Source organism: Drosophila ficusphila, unplaced genomic scaffold (assembly GCF_018152265.1).
Source record: "Drosophila ficusphila isolate 14025-0441.05 unplaced genomic scaffold, ASM1815226v1 contig_791, whole genome shotgun sequence".
NCBI classification, from domain to species: domain Eukaryota; kingdom Metazoa; phylum Arthropoda; class Insecta; order Diptera; family Drosophilidae; genus Drosophila; species Drosophila ficusphila.
In genome coordinates, this window is record NW_025064737.1 from 4462994 (window position 1) to 4487121 (window position 24128).

General features: G+C 40.7%; 1 protein-coding gene across 3 annotated transcripts in view; it reads left to right on the forward strand.

Annotated features, from left to right (window-relative positions):
• The window catches only part of LOC108098531 (insulin-like receptor), a 45686-nt gene extending 21804 nt beyond the window's left edge, over positions 1-23882 (forward strand). For all 3 annotated transcript variants that reach the window (XM_017201511.2, XM_017201510.2, XM_017201512.2), the window contains 11 exons: positions 5467-5523; positions 13538-14682; positions 14848-15429; positions 15493-15662; positions 15729-16011; positions 16131-16490; positions 16602-17026; positions 17160-17274; positions 17333-17947; positions 18008-18312; positions 18448-23882. In XM_017201511.2, the coding sequence (XP_017057000.1) occupies positions 13743-14682; positions 14848-15429; positions 15493-15662; positions 15729-16011; positions 16131-16490; positions 16602-17026; positions 17160-17274; positions 17333-17947; positions 18008-18312; positions 18448-20964 (6312 nt within the window). In that variant the 5' untranslated portion in view covers positions 5467-5523; positions 13538-13742 and the 3' untranslated portion in view covers positions 20965-23882. The remainder of the gene's footprint in view (positions 1-5466; positions 5524-13537; positions 14683-14847; positions 15430-15492; positions 15663-15728; positions 16012-16130; positions 16491-16601; positions 17027-17159; positions 17275-17332; positions 17948-18007; positions 18313-18447) is intronic.
• The last annotated feature ends 246 nt before the right edge of the window (positions 23883-24128 follow it).

Here is a 24128-nt window from a genome sequence, read left to right on the forward strand (position 1 = left end):
AATGTTCAATTTATGCAATTTATAAAAGTTTTGATTTTAATAGCCTTCTTGTTGTTTTCTTTTTTATTTCCTGGTTTTGCTCTTACTTTGTATTGCTTCTAGTTGCTTCTTTTTTGTCCCTCGGGCTTGTTTTATATTTCTATTTTTTACTACTGTTTTTGCTCGAGAGCTGCTTTTGTTGCCTTTCCTATTTGTTTATTCAATTCTGCCCCTGATACCGCTGTTTTTGTAGCTGTTTTTGCTATTACGTTTTGTAAAATTGAAAGCGTCTTTAGTGTCATTTGTTTGTGGAACCGCTGCCCATTTGTTGTCTAATTTATTTCTATTTCTACGTTGTTGTGCTCAGATTGAAAAACAAATTACCATAAATGTCATTTTGTAATTGTAATGCATTAATTGTAATACAAATATTGCTGTAACGCCAGAAAGCAAAAACAGCCATAAAACGGAGGAATTGCTGTGCTCTTCCAGCGCGCAAAATAATCAAGAAATCTACATTTAGAGCTGATCTCTCAAGGAAAGAGAACAGTTGAGAGTGTATATACTTATTCATCTCAGTCTTCTGAAAGTATCAGTTAGAAAAAAAAGGAAGAGTACGGCTTTAAATAAATCTTCAACGAAGCTTAACTTTTAGAACCTGACTTCTTTTATAATGCAGATCTAAGACAAATGCAAAATTGATTATCTTATAGTTTTCTTAGAAAGCATGACAAACAATTTTGCTAGTCATAAATATTTAACAATTGACACAGTTTCGCAGAAACAGTTTTCAGCTATAAACATTTAGTTTCTAAGAAATTTTATTCCAAAGGAACATCTATGTATACATACTTGTAATGTAATTTTCTAGTTTTCAACAATTTAAACAATTTTAATGCTATTTTCGAATTACAGCTTGTAAATGCGAGTTCGCGAAAAAACTCCATTTTGGGCAATGACATTTACTAATTTCAATTTAACTACGTTTTCAGGATATAAAGTTTTTGTATTCTGTTTTTTGGGGGCCTGTGTTCATATTTAAATGCGTCTGTCTGTCTGCCTCTTCCGAAATCGACGAGTTTTTGTTGTTTGTTTGGTCGCTAGAGTAGTTGCTCTTGTATCTTTAGTTCTTGTTGTCTTTGCTTGGAACTGGAGCTTTGAAATCTAGATTTGTAGACTTCAGCTGCGAGAGTCTGGGATGGAAACTGGCACTGTTTGGGAAGCTATTTCAAAACCGCTCTCGTTTCACTGTTGTTTGCATTATTATTCGTTTTGTTGTTGCCATGAGCGAGACATAAACGAGGAGAGAGAACTGGAAAAAAAACAATATTGTGTCTTGTTTATTGCTTTATTTGCGGCGTTTTGCTCTTGATTAGGTTCTTTTGTGCCTCGCACTTTGCTTTTGTTGTTCTTCCCATTCCACTGGTTGTTGTTGTTGTTGTTTTTTCGTTGTTCTTGCCGCTGGCGCTTTCGTTTGTATGTACTTGTATCTCTATCTATGTTTGTAGCATTGGCGCACGGGCATAAGGTAAATGTGAAAACAATTTAAGCGGAACTTAATAGCTAAACAACTATTTTAACTTGGCTGCCTTTTTGTTGTTGTGTTGTTTTTTTTTTCAGACGCTTGTAAAAATATATTGCGTTCTATTTTATGCTCAAGGAGGCCTTGCTGCGTTTTCCTAGGTTGCTGTAATACAGTGGCTCTTATATAAAACGTTTTACAGCCTATAACAATTGAAGAAAACATAGTATTTTATTATTTATACATTTTAAATCATGTCCATTTGCATAGACAGTTTAATGGCATTGACACATTTTTAATCTTTTTGAAATAGAAATTAATATGTTTAAGAACTGTAACACCTTATTGAAGTAGCCCTGTATTTCACGAACATGTCTTTGTCGTTTTGGGTTTTCCGTTTGTTTTCCCTCTCTTTTGTTTTGTCATGCACTTTTCCCCCAAGCTCAGACAATTGCGTCGTGCATCGCGCCTTTTTGGCGCCCCACACAGACAACGACCCACACACACATTTGCAGGCGTTTCCGTTACGCTGTCGAAATCAAATCAAATTAATTCATTAAGCCAAATAAATGTTTAATAAATCATAACAAGAAAACAAAACAAAGCCAGAGAAAAAGCAAAAGCGACGCGAGGCGCATAGAAAACCCAAGCAAAAATCAGTCTGGCGCCTATTTTATGAACGCCTCAATAGCAAATGTCAAAATTGACAAGCGTGTAGAGCACAAAAAAATAAGATGATGGGCGCACGAGCGAGAATCCTACTGATAACATGTAAGAACACAAATTTGGCGAGGGATGGGGAAATCTCTTCTCGGACTACAGCTTGTTATTAATTAGCTTGACTTGTGACTGGCCCGTCAAAGTTCTGATTCAGAGCGAAAGATATTGGAAGACCTCCCGACAGATGGAAATAAATGAATGGGCTGGCAGATGGGGGCAGAAGTTATTATTGTTCCAAAAAGGGGAATGTTCATTCAGCAAAAGAATGGGAGCATTTGTGCAGGGAGCGGGGAGCGATAAGCCAACTGATAACCTTTACAAATATAGCCCGTACTCACCCGTCAGTCAATAGGTAAATATAGGAAAATTTCCCTAAATGTTTCAACTTGGAACTATGTAAATTTCTTAAATTATTTATAAAATACATATTTGTTTTATTCTAATTAATTTATAACATAATAACAAAATAAGAAGAATGTATAAAAAATATGATAATTATTTTAAAACATTGTTTTGTTTGATTAATGAATTGGGCGACATATACAAGTAACATTTTTGATAAGTTTATTCAGACATTTAATATCGTTTCATATTTTGCACACACATTTCTTGAGTAGTAATAAGTACAGCTAAATTCCTGCTAAGCATGTTTGACTGTACGTAATTTACTAATTCGGATTTCTGGGCAAACGTGGGGAAAATTTGTGTCTTTGGCTATGAATGAAACCGAATCCAATAAGTACGTTTACAAATTTACTCTACTCACGGCCGCATTTCGTGTGTGTGTGAAATTCATTGATAACTTAAAAACGCCAAATCAAACAAGCACACACACTGTTACGTGAACACAGAGAAATACTTTGTGTAATGCATTCCATCAAAATAATTGGGCAATGGGCACCGGAACGTATCATAAATAATAAAAGTAAGCAAACAAACGGTTAACCAACAAACGACTAAAAGCAAAGAAGGCGCGAAAGGGGAAAATCCCCTGTCTAGATTAGAGAGGAAAGCTTATCAAATCGGAATTTATTTGAAATGTTATTTCTGTTATTGCCGCTGACAATTATTGTTGTTTACTCACTTGCATTCCACACACACTCAAACGAGTAACGGGCGTCCGCGGACACTTGAAAATGCCATTACACACAGAGAAAAAAGGCGCGCGCTAAAAATTCATTCATTTAATTCACGTAGCTGGCACTTGCAGTTGTTGTTGCTGCTATTTACGCCACTGCATTCATTCACACATACGCGGCATGAGAGTCGGAGAGCGAAAGGGACAGAAAGAGAGAGACAGAGATTGGGTGAGCAAGCAGTGCAAGTACTATGGGATCGACAGTTGTTGCTTTTCTTGCCTTCCATTCAGTAATAACACCGCACACATAGGCACAAACTTGTATCCAAACGCAGCTGCGGTAAAAATAATAGGTTTATAAATTAGTAAAGACTTATTTAAATCTTGTATATTATCCGTGAGTGGTTGAAAAGTAAATATAACGTTTATTATATTATTATATAAATACAAATTTGAAAAGCAGTAATGTGGTGCCTTTAAACATAATTTCTTATACATGCTAAAAGTATTGTTTATTTGACCGTTGCTGTTGAAATGTATACCATTGTGTTTTTAACACTTTGATAAACAACAAAACCACAAAAATGTTGTATAAGCCAAAGCGGATTTCAACTTGGGCACAACCGCAAGTCAATAACAGAAATAAGACCAGCTTGAAAAGGATCCGCCGACGACGGGGATTATCTGACCGGAACTAGCATAGTTGTACGCCCAACTCAAGGCCTTTTGGTACTTGCTCTCTGAACAGGAACTACATTCGCTTCTATAATTAATCATCTAATTATTTTCGGAAATCTTTTATTACACAACATGCCGAAATAGGAGATATGTTTCGCACGTTTCAATTGAAAGGCAAATCGGGTTTTCCTATTCGTTTGTTTAAAGTGATTAACGGATTTAAATGAAAGTTAATCAATGTCGAGTGTGAAGCGCTAAAAGGGAAAGAATGAAATATATATAAAATGTTTTGTGTTTGTAAACAGATAAGAAGTTCGAAATAAATCGATTAAAACTAAAGCATTATATATTTTAATATATAATATTACCCAACTACTTGATGATTGTTATTTAATACTCTGTGTATTTGTAGCCTTTCTAATAAAATATACTTTTTATGAGTAGGCTGCGCCAGGCGTAGGCGAAATAGAAACAAATAGCAACCGCAACATGTGCCGAATTCCAATGAAAATACTATGTAAACAAAGAATGCTTGACAGAGATTATAGGCGAGACAGTATACGGTCTTTAGCCATGTTTACGGCCAGAATTAAGACCCTGTCAAAGTACAAAGGCTGCAATTGATTGTAAGGCAAGCTGTTTGAAAAATAGAACACACATCGATATTTGGCGCATAGCACATATCGCATTGCATGTGCATGGCATTCGCACGTACTGATAGGAATACTGATTTCAAATGTACCAGGCGACAGCTTAGTCTTTGCCGTGCGAAAACCAATATTCGGGCTTTGCTGAACCTGAGAGAGTTGTAAAAAGGTGTTATAAGAAATATTTTATATATATAACAACCAGGATATAATGTTAACAAATATGCTGGGTTAAGCAGATAACGTACTCATCTTACCATATTTTCAAATACTTCAATATCCCTAAAATGAATTACGAGGACTCGAGTATTCGATCATTCCCGTGATCAACAAGTTTTATTGCCATTTTCCGTATTTGTGGTAGCAGTTCTGGGAATTCAGTGTAAGCTTTTCGGACAAAAATATATGAGTAACCAAATAAATGGGTTAACTGGGAAGCAAACATAACAGGAAATGTCATATAAATTGCTCATTCCGTATAGTACTACAACAATATTTGCTATAGGCAAACAGGAATCGTAAATGGGAAATGAAAGGGATCGTCTGTTAGTTTTCATATAGCTCTACTTTTATTATTGTGCAATATTGTTGCAAACAGCACTTGCAAAGCAAACAGTTCAACCTGACGGCTAGATCGGTGAGAAAACTGTGAGACCCCTGTTACGTATTACATTATATGTGATAATACATTAAAGGGGGAGCTTTCAAGGAAATATTTTGAAATGTTTATTGTTTTTGGTACTTCCTTGTAAATGTTTTCTCCTTATATCAATTAATATTTAGAACTATATTTATATGTTTAATTGATTCAAACTAACGAATATCTATTTCATTTGTTTCAGATCTTCGGTGGAGAAATTTAAATAACAATCCGTTAAGGAAGTGTCAAAAATATAAAGGTATGTGTAAATGATAACCATTTTTATTTAATAAGCTTTTTTATACTTAACCCTGATTGAGATAGGAGATATGCTTTTAAGTGATCAATCGTGCCTAATTGGGTTCCTGGAAATCTAAATATAGCTGCTGATTTGTTTGTATGAACTTTGTTCGTATCATTATATTTAGTAGAACAATTGCACTAGTAGTGTTTGCTCTTATCTTGTTATTGTTATTGTGAAATTCAATGCCTGACGATCGGCTGAATAATAATTCATTGAACAAACACAGACAGCGATGCGAGGGTGCGCGTGTGTGTGTGTGTGTGAGTGCGGTAGTTAACACTCAACAATCGACGATCGGGCCGGGAATGCAACTGTAAAAATAACAACATCACGTCAAGGATCGCCCCTAATCATCGCCTTTGATACGATGACGATGACGTGTGCAGAGTATTCCGATAAAAACAAACGAACGGAATGGGGCGGCAGTCCGGAAAATGTGCAATAAACAATGTATTTTGATTCGAACGTGACGGCTTATTGGATTGTCACAAGGCTGGTGGTACTTTACCGGTCTGCCCATGTGATTGATGACCAAAGTCTGGGGGCGTAACTGCTAGTGAAAGTCACGAGATTCTGTGGCGGCTACTTGCGGGGATTAAGATTGTGGCTGATTGACGTGTGAAGTATATTTTTGAATATTTAATGAGCAAGAATGATAGACTTTGCTAGCATTTCAATGTTACAATGCGATCATTGATCTTTCGAAGATAATAGAGCCTAGAATACTTAATAATTCTATTACTAATAAGGTAAACTAATAGCTTACATAACATGCTGGAAATCACAGTCCTTACTGCTATTGTTATTGTTTTTTTTTGTTTTATTGTTATCGCTGGCCATCTCCGATTGGTCGCCACTGACGGCTCACGCACTGAGATCGGTATTTTTGGTTTTAATCAGCTGACGTCGTTGTTTTTGCCGTGGCTTGTGACTTTTTTTTTTCCATTTTGTAGATTCCCGATATGGTTGGCTCCAATTGTTGTTATCGGCTGAGCTTTGACTGCGATACGCGTATTTATTGTTGACATTCTCAATGATCCGACGATTGTCGTATGTTTTATGGATGCCGAATAAGGAAAATTAAAAAACAATACACGACTTTTTTTGAGTAAACAAACTATTCATGTTGTAATTATAAGTAGACGATCAAAGTCTTTGTATTATCTGTTAATAAAAACAATATGCTTTAATATAATTTATACAGAAAAATGACTTAAAACTTTAAATCAACCTCGTCAACGGAATTTAAAGTAAAATCGTATAATATAACTACTTAAATTTAAATGGAAACTTACTTTTAAAGCTTAAAGTTACGATTTATCGGTCCATTTATCGGTAGCTACGAGTTAAACTATTAATGTGGGATTACGAACATTTTGGAGGCGATAAAAGTCTGTCATCGGCGCGACGAGTACGTCATGATCGTGGAATTTCCGTCTCGGTACCGTCTCCCTCCCCCCAACCCCCCAACCCCCAAAAACCCCTTGTGTCGCCACCGAGTGGACGGAATGTGGAATGCCCCGAAATAAAAAGCCGTTTAGTTTGTATGCTCACGTATCGGAGTTAATTTTTTGTAGGGCGCACTGGCATTTCATTATTATTTTAACATTTTCGCAGGTGTCTCTTGTAATGGTTTCTTTTGGATCGGCTGCGTTTCGATTGGGTTCGACGGGTTTTTGGGCTAGGCCTCGAACCTCGAATCTCGAATCGTTACTGTTGTCGGTCGATATGGTTATTGTTGTTGTTGGGTGTTGTTGGGTATGCTTCGTTACGTTTTATGGTCGCTTTTCGAAACGGATCTCCCCGTTTCGGTTGCGTTTTCTATTTCTTGGTATTTCGGCTTTCTTACATTTTTTGTGTGTTAATGAAAATTTTATTGGAATTTTTTTCTCCCGTGGCGGTTTTGTTTGTTTTCCAATTTTTTACGGGTTTATGAATGAACGTGAAAACAAACAAACCGCGCGAGACATTTACCAGAGTTTTGAGGGGTTGGGTGGCTTTTTTCTGGGGTGTGAGTTTCGTTTTCTGGTTTCTTCGGATCCGAGTGCCATTGAAATGCGCTCAATCAGCAGCAGAAGCAAAGAGATCAACCGCAACGAGGCCATTTCTTACATAGGAAAAACCCAAGCAATTCAAGTTAAACTATAGTCGTAAAAATTGCCTCTAAGTTGATTATTTTAGTGGTTTTATTTTTTTTTATGATCGGACTCAAAAGAAATTAATTTTTATGATCTTATAGTTGAAGTACTCACAATATATACCTAGCATATACATATACATATTAAAAAACAGAGCGTCTGGTCTTTTTATTTGGAAGGGTTTCATTTTCCTCATTGTAATTATGTATCTCGTTTTAATTTAGACATGTACTCATTTCCATAATGCCAAGTATTTTATAGCTTCATAACAACCCTGCCCGCATAATTCCACCCTCCGTTTCCCAACTCCTTTAATGTAATGCCGCTTCTGAAAACTCGCCCGATAAAACCCTCCGGAAAAACAGGCACAGCCTGGTACAACTCCATAAGTGTTTGGTGGAAAGCCAGTTGAGCATAAAACCAGCGAAGAATTCGCCCATAGACAGGGCATTTTTATTCGCTTTTACGACTTGAGTTCATTTGAAATTAACGTCCATTATTTCGGGCATTTGTTTGTCGTAAAGAAGTCCGTGGATTGGGGAAATGCATACCCAGCCCAAGCCTCGATTCCCCATAATGAGCTTGTGTGGTTTGGAGCTTGTTTACAGAGATTAAGAAATGACTCGAATAAAATACCCTGAGCGAGATTAAAATTCCGCACTTGTTTGTAAAGTCTAAATAAATTACAGCGAATGCTTAGTAATGGCAATAAAATTTTATGAATGATAAGTTTATTTTTATGCGTAAGCCAATTTTCAGAAACTTCAATCGTTCTCTGATTGTGCGTATCGTGTTTGGGTATTTCTTAATGAGCTGGAATCGTACTTTAAAAATAAATATACATTTAAGATATGAATAAATTTTAAGCTTTAGCAATTGAAATTCCATGTGAAAGTATTACGTCCATATTTAAGAATATCAGCTCAAGTCATAATTGAAAATGATATAAATACATTTATTGATTACATTAAAGAATATTATTGAATCATTATTAAAACCACTTATGTACGCTTTCTAGTATAGATTCACTAATGCCAATTCCGCCATATCTAAACTTTGATAATATTCCAGGAAATCACTTCCGTATTACTATTTAATGTTCCCACCAAAAACTGGCGAAATAATTCATGGTTATTTCATCACAGCGGGAAAGACTACCGCAGACACCCACAATTAAATGTTATAATTGGATCTAGCTCCGATCCATACATCATTCCAGGGGGCTGGGCAGGCGGCATTATCTATCTGGATAATTGCGCCCCCGTTAGTAGTCGCATTTAAATGTCATATTTGTTATTTGCGAAATTTTCTGCCTCTCGCTCTCTCCCTTTCACTGGCTGTCTCTTTTCGCCGCTTTGCCGGCAAGGGGACAAATTTATTTATCTCGCGTGAGACGGCGTCACGTTGCTTATCTGGAACTCGCACCTCGCACACACCGATATTCGCGACAATAGCACTTCCATCCGACCGGCGTATCAAGCAAAACAACCGAGCCCACACTCACAGTGCTATATATTTTTACGAACACAACAACTGGCGAATATAACTATTTGAGAGTGCTCGAAGGTTTTTAGTCACCTTTGCTTGTGCTTAAACGGACGGACAGTCGAACGTTCGGACAGCGAATTGGTGGATCCACATTCTGGGCATGAGTTGGCAGATCCGAAGATTAGAGGGCGCCACATGTGACCGGTATTTAGTTGTAAGTCACGGTGATGCAGGAAACAGGGGGATTTCAAGGTACAGGTTCCGACAGAACCGACTAGCTTTAGTTTGCTCAAATCACAACAATGGGCCGAGAAGCTACGTCAAAGAAGTCTCTAGACCAAAACAAATTCTTACAGGTCCCATAAGACTATGATGAAATTATTAATGAGTTCCCTAAAAAACTAAACATTATATGTTAATTTGTAATATATGATATTATATTCTTCAAACAGTAGTTTTTTTCCTGAGCAGAAAGAGTAAATCTTTCCATTAAATAATTCGTCTGGGTCAGGTGGAATGTTCGGTGCATCCCCCAGTTCCGCGTATAGACACATCGCCCAAGTATCTATTAAATATTTATTCAACCATTTAAATGCTCGCTTAAACAAAGCTTTTCAAAATTATACAGCTAAATATGCACGAAAGCAGCGGGCAGGCAAATAGAAACAAGTGGATGCGCGATGCTGTGACAAACCGGCAAGATTGAGATATTATGAATGGGAATCGGCGGCGGCACCTGATCACTGATGATCATGATCGGCCATCGATATTAAGGTGGAATTTCGATCGGCCAGATCAGGTTTTTGATTGCTCATATCTCCCAGTGAGTCTGGCCTGATCTCCGCTTATCATAATGCTTTGCTTTGGAAACTTGAAAAAAAAAAAAAAAAAAGACTTGACCAAAAGACGTCGGATTTGGAGCAAAGGAAATATTTCAATAAGCTAGTTTTTGGCCTCTGGTCTCTTTCTTAAGCTTCACGAGCGACGTCTTCTTCTTCTTCTTCATCATCATCTTGGTATTGGTCGTCGTCGTCTTCTGGAGGCTGTTGTTTTTGTTTGTTATTCTTTCGGATTGTTGTCGTTGCTTCTTAACTGGTCTGGCAGCTTTGTTTCGGATCGGAATGTTGTTGGCTTTTGGCTTCGGACTAAGAAGTCTCTCCGATTCTCGGGTCCAAATCTCCGGTCTCCTCTCTTCATTCTCCAGTCTTCTCTGGCCTTTTTATTTCTGCCCGTTATTGCGTCGGTGCCGACATTAATGTTGTTGTTATTGTTATGATTATTATTGTGGTTATTGCTACTTCTGGCTGTCTGTGTTTTTGTTGCTGTTGCTGTTGTTGTTGTTATTTTCCCCCTTTTCAGCCAGTGAGTCAGATTGTTGGGCTGAGAAAAGCAGCGCGTGCGTAGCACTGCATTCTGTAATTATCTTTGAAATTCTTGATTTTAATGAGTTTTTCTATTCAGCGAGGACTAGTTTCTCGTAATAAACTGCTCATAAAAATATATGATATTCGTGATTAACTGCGTATTATCTTGAAAAGTCTTTGTTTTAACTTGGTTCATTTAATAAACTGTCAACTTTGACCTAAATTCCATACTCTATTTAAACATAAGTCTTTTGCTAGGGCTCAACTGTAATTTTTATTCAAGTGGTTGCTAAAATCAGAGAAAATCTTCAGCTGACAACAGTTTAAAATTATTTACATAATTGTAAGTTGCGTTGCTAATCGTGTTTTTGAATTAGCTAACAAAGTAAAGTTAATTATTAGAGAGGAAAAACACGTCAACGATTTTGGCTTAGATCCACTTGAAACTCGGAACGGATTAATTTTTCGAGTTCATTAAAAGATTTAGTGTTTGAAAACCCAGTAACCCATTCGCATCGGGAAACTGTTGTCCCCCTTCGAGCGCAAATGACAGTTAGGCGTGCCAAATGCACCTTACACTTTTTTACGAGGCGCGTGCACGGTGGCGCCCGAAGCGCGTTAAACGAAATTAAACAATAAAACGCTCGCCAGCGTCCGCACCGTTTGCTGTTAATTTCCATGTGTGTAAATGAGTGCTGATAAGCCGAGTTTCGCTTTGGCCTGCCCCTTTCCCTTATCGCGTCATCATCAACCGCCGTGTTGCCAGTTTAGCGTAGCAACTTTATTTCAAGCTCTAACCGCTTTTTAAGTAGACAGCGTTTTGCATTTTTGTAGGTTTCTTAACCACTCTTCACTGGAACCTCTTTCAAAAATAAAATTATATTTTAGTTCCCAATTTTGTTTGTATATTTTATAAGGAAACATTTGATCATAAATCAGCAAATTGTGTAGTTGTTGTTGTTAATATGTCAGGATTTGTAGCAATAGTTTTTACGTCTTGTAAAAAGGTAGACTTTAGAAACACTTTTTAAATTACTAAGTGTGAATAATAAATTTAAAACTTATTTAACATATAACCACTATTTATATAGCAAAAAAAGACATTTATGAGGTCTATTATTTTCTGTGTCGCCGTATCGCCTATCATCAGGCCCCCGATCTTTTGACAGCGTTGTGTTGTCCGGAAATGTTGCTCACCGGAATTTTCTTCTTCTTAAGTTGAACTAAACGATAAAAAAAAAACAGTCAACGAAATCTGGGTCACCCACACAGACAAAAACACTGTGCGAAAGTTTGAGAACCACAGTTTGAGTGCCACCGTGTCTTGCGAGAGCGAGGGAAAAATAGCTTGTTTTTTTTATCAAGTGTAGTATTATGTACATACATATGTACATACATACATAGATATATTTTTGCTTTTGTTTCGCTTAAGTCTCCTAATTTTATGTGTATGGCTATAACCATTTTAATTATTTTAGTTGAACATTTTTTTATGTATTTATAGCGCGACATTTGTTCGCCGTTTGAATTATTTTTTACTGCGCAATAAAAGCAACAATAAGAACAAAAACAAATCAAGCATAATAAACAAGCAGCATTAGTTGAGAGCATATGTGTGCGTGAGAGCGAGCCAAAGCAGAGAGGGTTTTTGCTAATTTTTTTTTTTTTTTTTTCGGCGACAAGCTAGAAAAATTTGCAAAACAAGAACAAAATGCGTGTGTGGTTTTTTTTTTTATTTATTTTTGTGTGTTTGTGTTGTACATCTACTACGTTTTCAACTACGCAGCAGAAATTTTGCAAAGCCACAACAACAAATATGCTTCCTCTCTTTCCTCTCTCTCGTTCTCAAATTTTTCCTTCTTTCCTTTTGCCACGCAGCCGCATTTTCCTTGCCCCAAGTTACGCCCCAAAATTAGAGAAAATAGTAAATACAAATAACATTGCACAAGTCACCCGTTAGAAAAAGCGTAAAATTTGATGAATTACAGCGTAGTAAAAGCATACACACAATTGCAATTACTATTTACTACGCTTTACAACGCTACTGCGCTGCCAACGTCAAACGAAGTCGCACGTCATTCAAAAAAGAATAACTAAAACACTTAAAAAACGTCAATGGTGAAAAAACGGTCTTCAAAAGCTTGATATATTTATTTGTTCTATTCCTTTATCTGCCGCATAAAATTATTTATTTTGTTGTTTTTACTGTTTTTATTTAGCAAGCTGCGCTCTTATGTCAGCAAGTGAAAGGGAGATAGCTATAGTGGTACGCCGGCTTCTCAGCTGTTTTTTTGGGTATTTGTTTTTGAGGTTTACCCTCTACTTTCAAAAGACTAGCAAATGATTTCTTTATCAAAGTTACAACAAAACTATTGTACAAATTAGCATACATTTATAAAGTCTTCAATTTAAATACAAAACAGACAAAAGATTTAATAGCAGAGCCTTTATTATTAAAAAAAAAAAAAAAACTATGACATTAATAAAATAATTATTTAAAATAACTTGGACTTAAAGAGCCTTTAAAGTTTGACCGCGTTAAGTTAGCAAATAAATCTAGAGCTTTTCTTCAGAGATTTTATTATCAATATGATCATTGCAAACTAGTTTCATTGCGATTTGAAATCGAAAGGTTTTCTTTTCAGGATGGGGTAAATATAAATTAATAAAATAACTAGGTAAACGAATTTTTCCAATTCACGCCCTTTTAAAGCCATATGTCTGAACAAATGTACATATGTAAACACATATGCATATATGTATGTGTGTCTTTAGAGAAATGACGAACGTAACGCTTTAAAATTAAATCGGTTTGTGCGACAGCGAATCGAGATATGGCAGGTATTTCGACACGTGTGCCGCGCACTTGGCGCCCTTTTCGCATACCATTACGTAGATTTACTAATTCTTTATTATTATGGTTTTTTTCCGACTTGAAAACTAACACCAAAAAGTTCACGTTCTGTTTTCTCATTTCAGTTGCAAAGGCGGGAAAAGTGGAGATAGAAAATAGCATTCCAACTGACGACAAAGCAGACATTGAGCATTATATTTGTTGATTTTTTACGCTGCGGCAGAGACGCCAGCAGCCTGCGCTTCCGCAATATTGATAAGACGGAGTTTGGCTTACTATGGTCACACTAAAATGACTTTCGTTTTCTTGGCTTGAATATCACTTTTTGACATGGATACGACAACAAAAACATCATCTGATGGGGTATTATCAGCCACGGCAACGTTAACGCTAGGCAACATTTGTGTTTTGTGTCGACAAGAGATGTTGCAAGATACATGTTGCTGTCGGCAAGCAGTTAAAGCAGTCAAGGCGTTTACAGGCCACTGCTGTGCGGAAGGTAACAGCAGCGGCAACAGTAAAACAAGCAGTGAAAGCAGTGCGCTTACTAAGGAATGTTTGAAGATGAACATGCCTCCGTTGATTAGGGAAAGCTGGATAAATGGAAAAGTTGAAGCAACAATTCCGTTGTCTTTTGAAAGCTGGTTAAATGCAAAAGTTGAAGCAACCGGCAAAAAAAGGGGCATGAAGTGCAGTAGAGTTGGCGGCGGCGATGAAAACAACGTTGGCAACACTAAAAACCATCGACGGCAGCGCGAAAAATTAAACATCTTCAGCAATTGTCACAACATATTGCGAACGTTGCAATCGCTACTGCTGCTCATGTTCAATTGTGGCATATTTAACAAGCGACGTCGGCGGCAGCAGCAACACCAGCAGCAATCAAATGTAAATTTCACAAAATTCCTATTGCTGTTAGAAACAATGGCAGCAGCAACCACAAGACTGAGTTTAAGCCCTAACAATTACAACCAACAACAACTAAAACATAATCAACAGCTGCCACATAAAAAACAACAGTCAGAGAAGCAAGATCGTTATCACTACAACAAGCGTCATTATCATCACTGGAATAGTGGTCTTATCTGGATATTTGCCCTCAATATCGTATTCATCCATGCCACCGCATCTATCGTGCTGCCACCAGAATTGCAGCATCTGCCACACAACGATATAGCCGATAATCTGAATGCTCTTTCAGTATCAACGCATTCGCGACCGCCTAGGAGTCAATCAAACGAAACCATGCGACTGTCACAAAATATACAACGTATGTATCAAAGATCCAAAATTGTACACAAATGTTTAAAATCTCAGAAAAAGCTTTATCAAAGAAAGTTAATATTCGTGCAACCTAAGATCATTATATTATTTGCCAGTATTACCAGATGCTTACTCAAGTCAACATTAATTGCAATATTTTTCACCCTTGCAGCTTGTAAGTCACTCGATATTCGAAACCTGGTGTCGGGCTTTAGCCAACTGGAGAACTGCACGGTCATCGAGGGTTTCCTGTTGATCAACTTGATAAACGACGCCAGTCCCCTGAACCGATCGTTTCCGAAACTTACAGAGGTCACGGAATTCGTTGTGGTTTACCGAGTAACGGGACTGCACTCGTTGTCGAAGGTTTTCCCCAACCTGAGCATCATCAGGGGGGTGAAACTGATTGACGGATACGCCCTAGTGGTGTACTCCAATATGGACCTCACCGATTTGGGGCTACCCAGACTGCGAGCGGTGACCAGAGGCGGTATTCGGATCGAGAGGAACCGGAAGATGTGCTACGATAGGACCATCGACTGGCTGCCCATTATGTCATCGAATGCGACCCAGTCGCAGGTGGTCCTCCTGGAGAACGCCAAGCCGCAGGAGTGCGAGGAGTCCAAGTGTCCGGGGGAGCTGAGGTATATAGAGGGCCACGACTCCATGGCTGTCGGCGGCGAACCTAACGTCAGTTGTCGGGAGTACGGTGATCACAAGCGCTTCTGCTGGGACAGCAAAGTCTGCCAAACATGTGAGTTGAGCACAGGGACATATCTTATACATCCTTTTATATTGTTTCCTCTATTTCCTACAGTTTGTCCAGAGAAATGCCGGAACAACTGCCTGGATGAGGACACCTGTTGCAGCAATGACTGTCTGGGTGGCTGCGTCAGGGATCAAAACGGCAAGGAGAGCTGTATCGGCTGTCGAAATTTTTCGTTAAACAACGTTTGTGTGGATTCCTGTCCGAAGGACTATTATATTGTAGGATCTCGTCGCTAAAATATACTATACAAGACTAGACTGTGACATTTCTTTTATTTCCTACAGTACGATAGTCGCTGCGTAACTTGGAATGAGTGCATCAGGCTGGTAAAGTTTGACGCCGGCAAGGAGTTGCCTGGAATTCCCTATGAAGGCCAATGTGCCCAGCGGTGTCCCCCGGGGTTCATGGAGCAGGAGCACACCTGCGTTCCTTGTCCGGGCGGAAAGTGCGAGAAGCCGTGCAAAGCCAGTCTCATCGACAGTTTGGAGCGGGCACGAGAATTAAATGGCTGCACATCAATATACGGAAACACTGCTCTGACCATCAGCATTAAACGTGAGAGCGGAGGTAAGTTGATAATGCCTTTACGATGAAATACATCAATGATTGGAAAAGCAATTTGCTTTTGCAATTTAAATATCAGTTTTAAATCTTGTTTTAAATGTATACTTGATTTCTTTCCTTAGCTCACGTCATGGAGGAACTGGAGTTTGGTCTGGGTGCTATCCATACAATTGAAACGTCGCTTATGGTTCACCTGACCTATGGATTGAAGTCACTAAGGTTCTTTCAATCCCTGACCGAGATTAGAGGCGAATCTAATGACACAGAGAATTTTGCTTTGTACGTGCTGGAGAATCGCGATCTGGAGGAGCTCTGGAATCCCAACCAAACGGTGTTCATTCGGAATGGCGGCGTCTTCTTCCATTTCAACCCGAAACTGTGCGTATCCACGATCAACAAGCTGCTGCCGATGTTGGCCTCCAAGCCAACGTCCTTCGACAAGCGCGATGTGGCCATCGACTCAAACGGAAACCGTGGATCCTGTAAGTGATCTCAATAGAGAATGCAGATAATCCTCTTCCCATGAATCTCAGTTGGAGTTCTTTTTTGAAACGATAAGTTTACAAAAACTGATCAAATGATTTAATTTACAGGTGGAACCGCTGTTCTCAATGTTACTTTGGGAACTGTGAGTTCCTTCAGTGCTGAGCTGAAAGTCACGTCGAAGGTGGAGATAGGAGATCCCCAAGGGCCGACCAATGCAACAATCATTTTCAAGGATCCCCGTGCCTTCATCGGCTTTGTGTTCTATCATATGAGGGATCCGTATCGGAACGCCAGCAAGGGCAGTGAGGATCCATGCGACGATCGCTGGAAGGTGAGCTCCCCGGACAAGAGCGGCTCCTTGTATGTGACCGACCTGATTCCCTACACTTGGTACGCCTACTATGTCCGCACAATGGCCATTTCTTCGGAGGCGACGAATGCGGAGAGCGAGGTGCATTACTTCAGGACAAATCCGGGAAAACCTTCAAGGGTCACCGATGTAATGGCCACCGCCATTTCAGATTCGAAAATTGTGAGTATGGTTTATCGAATAGCAATGTTCTTGGATATCCAAATTGAGATGGAAGAGATCAAATCTATTTTGACTTAGTTGATATTATATTATTTTAAATATGAACTGACTGTTCACATTCTTCAAATTACAGAACCTCACATGGAGCTACCAAAACAAACCTTATGGCAAACTGGCACGCTTCTTTGTCAAGGCCAAACTGATTAGTCGCCCATCCCGTATCCCCAATCGAGATTACTGCGGCGAACGTGAGTTGTTGAACTTGGTCTACCCATGAATCTGGATTTACATTTCTTTTCCCTGCAGCTCTTGTCAAGGCATTGGATTATGACATGCCGCCCACGACTCCCACGAAGAAAACGCCGGATCCTTTGGTTGACGACTGCAAATGCGTGGAGAGCCCCAAGAAGACCACGAGCCACAACTATGACGACCGAGTGGTCCAGGCCGGCATGGAGTTTGAAAACGCGTTGCAGAACTTTATCTTCGTGCCGAGCTCACGGAACCGGAACAGAAACGTCTCGGCTGACATAAAAGCCATGGCCGCAGCCCTCGATTCGAATGCAATTCCAAATGGCGGAGGTATGAAGTCCGCCCGCCAAAAAAGGGAGCTCGTCCTGGAACCAGAGATCGATAATGGCAGTGTGCTGCTCCGCCACGTTCGTTCACTCATGTATAATTCCGAATCCGATAAAGAAGAGGCAACCTACACGAACGAAAGCGTGTGGTCTGCCAACAAAGAATATTATGAGGTGTTTGCCCAGGAATTGCCACCGAATCAAACGTCTTTCGTGTTCCAAAACCTGCGCCACTTCACCCGCTACACTATTTTCGTGGTGGCGTGCCGAGAAGCCATTGCCAATGATAAGGGTCCCTTCTGCAGCGCCTACGATCCTGTCTTTCCAACAACCAAAAGGAAGGGTAAGTCCCTGCTCTTCCCCTGTATGAATTTCCTTATATAACTGTATTGTGTTCTTGTAGACTTCGCTGATCTGGCACAGAATCTTACCGTGGTTCCGGAACACGCCAACAACACGGAGTCCTCGGTTCGCGTGCGATGGTTCCCACCAGTCGATCCCAACGGCTTGATAGTCACCTACGAAATAGCCTACAAGCTGCAGAAACTCGATCAAGTCGAGGAAAAGAAGTGTATCCCGGTGGAGGACTTCAACCAGACGATGGGTTATCCGCTGAAGCTCAACGAGGGCAAATACAGCTTCCGCGTGCGAGCGAACTCATTGGCGGGATTCGGCGAGTATACGGAACTTAAATTCATTGAAGTGGAGGTGGGTTGTTCGAAATTGTTATGTGAATGGAATGGTGTAATAGTTTAGCTAAGTTCAACGATTCCATTCATTCCATAATCTTCTATATAATGTAAAAGAACTCTTGATAAATACAACATTTTCTCTCCCAAACAGCCTCCGCCGAGCTACGCAAAGTACTTCATCTGGCTGGCGGGCACGGGCAGTGCCCTGTTGATCATCTCCCTCATAGGCTACGTTCGTCACCTGCGCAAGAGAGGTCCTTCGCGCGACCTGCACATGAACACGGAGGTCAATCCGTTCTACGCGAGCATGCAGTACGTGCCCGACGACTGGGAGGTGCTGCGGGATAACATCATCCAACTGGCGCCGCTTGGCCAGGGATCCTTCGGCATGGTGTACGAGGGCATCCTGAAGGCTCTGTCCGGCAATGGAGTGGATCGGCCGTGTGCCATCAAGACGGTCAACGAGAACGCCACGGATCGCGAGCGAATCAATTTCCTGAGCGAGGCGAGCGTGATGAAGGAGTTCGACACGTACCACGTGGTTCGACTGCTCGGGGTTTGCTCGCGGGGTCAGCCCGCTCTGGTGGTCATGGAGCTGATGAAGAAGGGCGACCTAAAGTCCTACCTGCGGGCCCATCGCCCCGAGGAGCGGGACGAGGCCATGATGGCGTACCTCCATCGGATCGGCGTGACAGGAAACGTGCAGCCGCCTACCTACGGAAGGATCTACCAGATGGCCATCGAGATCGCGGATGGAATGGCCTACCTGGCGGCCAAGAAGTTTGTGCATCGCGATCTGGCAGCTCGGAATTGCATGGTAGCTGAGGATTTGACCGTTAAGATCGGCGACTTCGGCATGACCCGCGATGTCTACGAAACGGACTACTATCGCAAGGACACCAAGGGTCTGCTGCCAGTGCGCTGGATGCCGCCGGAGAGCTTGAAGGACGGCGTCTACTCGAGTGCCAGCGATGTGTTCAGTTTCGGAGTGGTCCTCTGGGAAATGGCCACCTTGGCGGCGCAGCCATATCAGGGATTGTCCAACGACCAAGTGCTGCGCTTCGTCATCGATGGCGGAGTGATGGAGAAACCCGAAAACTGCCCGGATGTGCTGCATAAGCTCATGCAAAGGTGCTGGCAGCATCGACCTTCGGCGAGACCCAGTTTTCTGGACATCATCTCGTACCTCGAGCAGCAGTGTCCCGATTCGAACTTCAAGGACGTGTCCTTCTACCACTCGGAGGCGGGTCAGCAGCACAGGGAGAAGGAGCGCAAGGAGCGCAGCCAGCTGGACGCCTTCGCAGCGGTTCCCTTGGACCAGGACCAGCAGGAGCCGGAGCAGCAGGAGGATGCCACCACACCGCTGCGGATGGGAGACTCCTCCCTGGATCAGCCGGCCGAGAGTCCCATCGCCTTGGTGGACGACCAGGGCACCCATTCGCCGTTCAGCATGCAATCCGGACTAATTGCGAGCAGTACTCCCGATGGCCAGACGGTTATGCCGACCGCATTCCAAAACCTACCCGCCATGCAAGGCGACGATACGTCCGCCTACGTTCAACCAGATCCGGAGGCCTTGGGCGGCGAAGCGGGGTACGAGTTATACGATCCCAGTCCGAAGGTAGCGGAGCTGCCGACGAGCAGGAGCGGAAGCACTGGCGGCGGAGGGAAGCTCAGTGGGGAGCAGCACTTGCTGCCGAAGAAGACCCGCCAGCCGGTCATCATGAGCAGTTCCATGCCCGATGACGTCATCGGCGGATCCTCGCTGCAACCCTCGACCGCTTCGGCAGCCAGTTCGAATGCCAGTTCCCACACGGGACGCTATCCCAGCTTGAAGAGAGTGGTGGCGGACACGCTTCGCAATCGGACCAACATGTTCAACCGCCACCTGTTCAACCACAAGCGAACAGGGAGCAACGCCAGCCACAAGAGCACCGCCTCGAATGCTCCAAGCACCAGTAGCAACTCCAATCTGACGAGTCATCCGGTGGCCATGGGCAACCTGGGAACCATCGAGAGCGGAGGCAGTGGCTCGGCGGGCAGCTACACGGGAACACCCCGCTTCTATACGCCCACGACCACGCCCATCGGTGGAAGCGTGGGGCTGGCCATCAGCGACAATCCGAACTACGGACTGCTGGACGAATCGGTGGCCAGCGACCAGGCCACCATCCTCACGACCAGCAGTCCCAATCCGAACTACGAGATGATGCATCCGCCGGGCAGTCAGATCAGCAAGAACCCCAACTACATGGCCATGAACAATCCCTCTCAGCCTGTCCAAATGGCGGGGGTGACCATCAGCCACAATCCGAACTACCAGCAGATGCAGGCGCCGCAGAACGCACGCCACAGCAGCTCCGACGACGACAACGGACTGGATGAGGACGACGAGGACGACGACGACGTGGACGACGAGCACGTGGAGCACATCAAGATGGAGCGCATGCCGCTGAGTCGTCCGCGGCAGAAGGCGGTGCCCAGCAAGACGCAGCCGCCGCGCAGTCGCAGTGTCAGCCAGACGAGGAAGTCGCCCACGAATCCCAACTCCGGAGTTGGAACCACGGGGACGGGCAACATGTCCAACCTGCTGAAGGAGAGCTGGCTGCGACCGGCGAGCACGCCGAGGCCTCCGCCGCCCAATGGATTCATCGGACGGGAGGCGTAATCCTCGAGAGCCGCAGATCGGCGGCGGGGGAACCTGTATATAGATGAGCTTGTGGGATGAGCGAGGGGGAACCGCGCGCAGGATACGGAGCAGCAAACTTTTGCCGCAAGCCAAGCTTCCTTGACTTTGACTCTTCCCTTTGCCTGCAAGCTGGGGCACCGAGATTTTGAACAAAGGAGTAGGGGAGTCGGAAAGCGACTCGATCCTTGCCTGGTAGCCAAGATGCCTCAAAAGAAAAGTTATCATTCATTTTGCAAATCCTTTCTTTAATGGGAAAAACTCATGTTAATCCCAATTCCTTTAGAAAACAATTATACTTGACTCTTTTTTGGTTGCAAACCAATTTAGTAAAACTGAGATTCAAATTCAATTTTTTCAAATATTATTTCGAGACTTTTAGTCAACAATAATACAAAAAATAGTTACAATTTATTGAAACCTTGACTTGATTGCCAGGAACCAGCCAAAGATTGCTTAACGCTACCAGGACTCTTTGTTCAAAACCTCGAATTGCCCCAATCGCACATGTAAAATATCAATAGTTTCGATTAAGCCTATTTATGTTTACGTATTCGTTTAGTATTTACTCTACATTTTTTTGTTTGTTTATATTAATGAACTAGAGACGTTAACGCAATACAAAACTAGAGTGGGGAAAGCATCAAGCAGAGAGAAAGAGAGAGCGATAGCGAAAGCAGAGAGAGCAGAGAAACAGGAGAAAACAAAAACAAAAACAAAAAACAAACAAAAGCAAAAGCAAAACAAGTCCTACATGCAAATAACAAAAGTACAAAAGCCAACAACCAACCAACCTAAGTACCGTTTAAATAGACATACAAATTCTACCAATTATTACTTATAACTCATACCTACTACGTATATTAATTATGATAATTTTTAGTACCTACCAAACAAATCGCGGAGGAAAGGCGAGGCGAGAGTAAGAGGAAGAGCAGCGAAAGGGAACGGAACGAAACGTAACGTAGCGAAACGTAACGTAACGGAACACAAGCAAAAACAGAAATAGATAAACTATATTCAACAGCAAACAAGCAATACAAAAACAAAACAACAACTGTCTTCACTGAGTTAGCTAGCGATAGTTATAATTATCCAAATACCAGCCTAAACGTAACTAAATTTAAATGTACTCAGCTAATTTCAAATGCATGTCGCAATGCCTTGCAAGTTTTTAGCACGTTTACCCCCTGATTTTTATTTATATATTTACACCTACACCTACATACATATAGTGTACATTTAAAACAAGTGGTAAGTGTTGCTTGATTGTGCATAAGTCACTTGTAGTTTCTTATCTTTTTATTGCGTAATTATAATATTTATTTTCAACACGCCCCCCTGTACATAGAAATTGTAAATGAAGCGAATCGCATAGGGTAACTGGCAAAAGTTTGCTCCGCTCTAAAAGTACCATCTACATACTTGGCTCCGATCAGATCAGGTATATATAGCCATGTAGCTATAGCTGGATCGACATCGAGCGAAAGCAGAGCGCAGTAGCAAACCAAACAACTTTTGTTCATTCTTTTTTTTTGTTTTCTAAATTAATTTTCGTTGAAGCCAAGCTTCGGAGAGAGAATTAAAGAGGAAGAGGAAACCATAACGTAATTTCAAACTGAGAGCTTAAGTAACTGATGCATCATAATTATTGTATACAAAATCTGCTGTCGTTTTTTATACAACAACACATGCTATATACGAAGCAAAAGCATTTTATTGTAACTAACTAACTATAGATAAAAGCAAAACTAAACGAAAGAAAAGAAAAGAAAAGAAAAGAAAAACTCCATAGACTCATATACAACATTTTTCACTAGACCTAAATAATCTGCCATATGCCATTAACTCAAATATGAACAAGAAACCGGACGGATTTTGTTTTTCTTTAATTTAATTATTCAACAATAGCTCATAGACGAAACAATAGACAAATTATATACCGTATATATTTACACATAGTTAAGAACTGAACGTGATATGTTTGCTGAGTGTACTATCCTGACAGTTCTCCGATTTCTGGCACAAAAAACTGAAAACCGGAAAACGGAACCCCAAGTCCAATCCCGATTCAAGAACTTACTTCAAAGCCACACAACATTCTCTTGAAAATCTGAAATAAGCAATAAACCACTTTAGCAACAGCAACAGCAACAACATTTACATTATCGACAACAACTGCAACAAATGGAATTTTTAAACGAAAAACAACTACAACAAAAGTATTCGATATTTGCCTTCGCTCTTTATATTATTATATATTTAACTATACAAACACATATATATTTAATGACTAAATGAAAGCAAAGAAAAGCAGAAACAAACAAAAACACACGCATGTGCAACGTTTTTTGTTTTTATTTTATAGATGCAAAGCGAAAACAAGGAAACTAAATATTTAAATGAATTATACAAATTACTTAGATTGTAGGCATCGTAAGAAGGATAGAGGGAATGAGTGGAAAGCTGGTGGAAACCTTGAACTAATTTTAGTATATAAAGTTAAAAGGAAGAAAACAACTAGTGCTAATTATATAAACAAAACTGGGAAGCAAGCGATATTTACACTGAAAAAAATTACAAAAAAAAAAACAAAAACGAAACAAAAAGTAACAAAAATAAAACAATTATTTTAATTTAACTACGTAATACGCTATATGCATAACGAAACAATAGATATTCTACACAAAATCCACGTGCACACGGACACCCATACACACATTTACATACATACTACACATACACACATACACACACACACACACACACACACTAAAAAGACTGAAAGATATAGTTCCTTTTGTTTTTATGTAAATAAAAAATGCGAAAGAAAAAGAAATTCTAACGAAAATTGTAAACTTAAAAGCGATGCATGCGAAGGTGGAAAAACGTAAAAACAATTAATGGAATTATACATTAAACGAGTAAATTAAATAAATCAACAAAGCAGCAGAAAAAAGCATTATGCGACATTATGTACCATGTATGTTTAGTAGTCGAATTAACTAAATTTTTGTAACATAAAGTGGAAATATGAGCGCTTTCGCGACAACGCCAAATATCAACTACTTATATAGCGATATATATTCAGGATAGTTTGGCTTTGGGTCGTGGCCGTTGCTCGCTGCTTTAATGTATATACACGC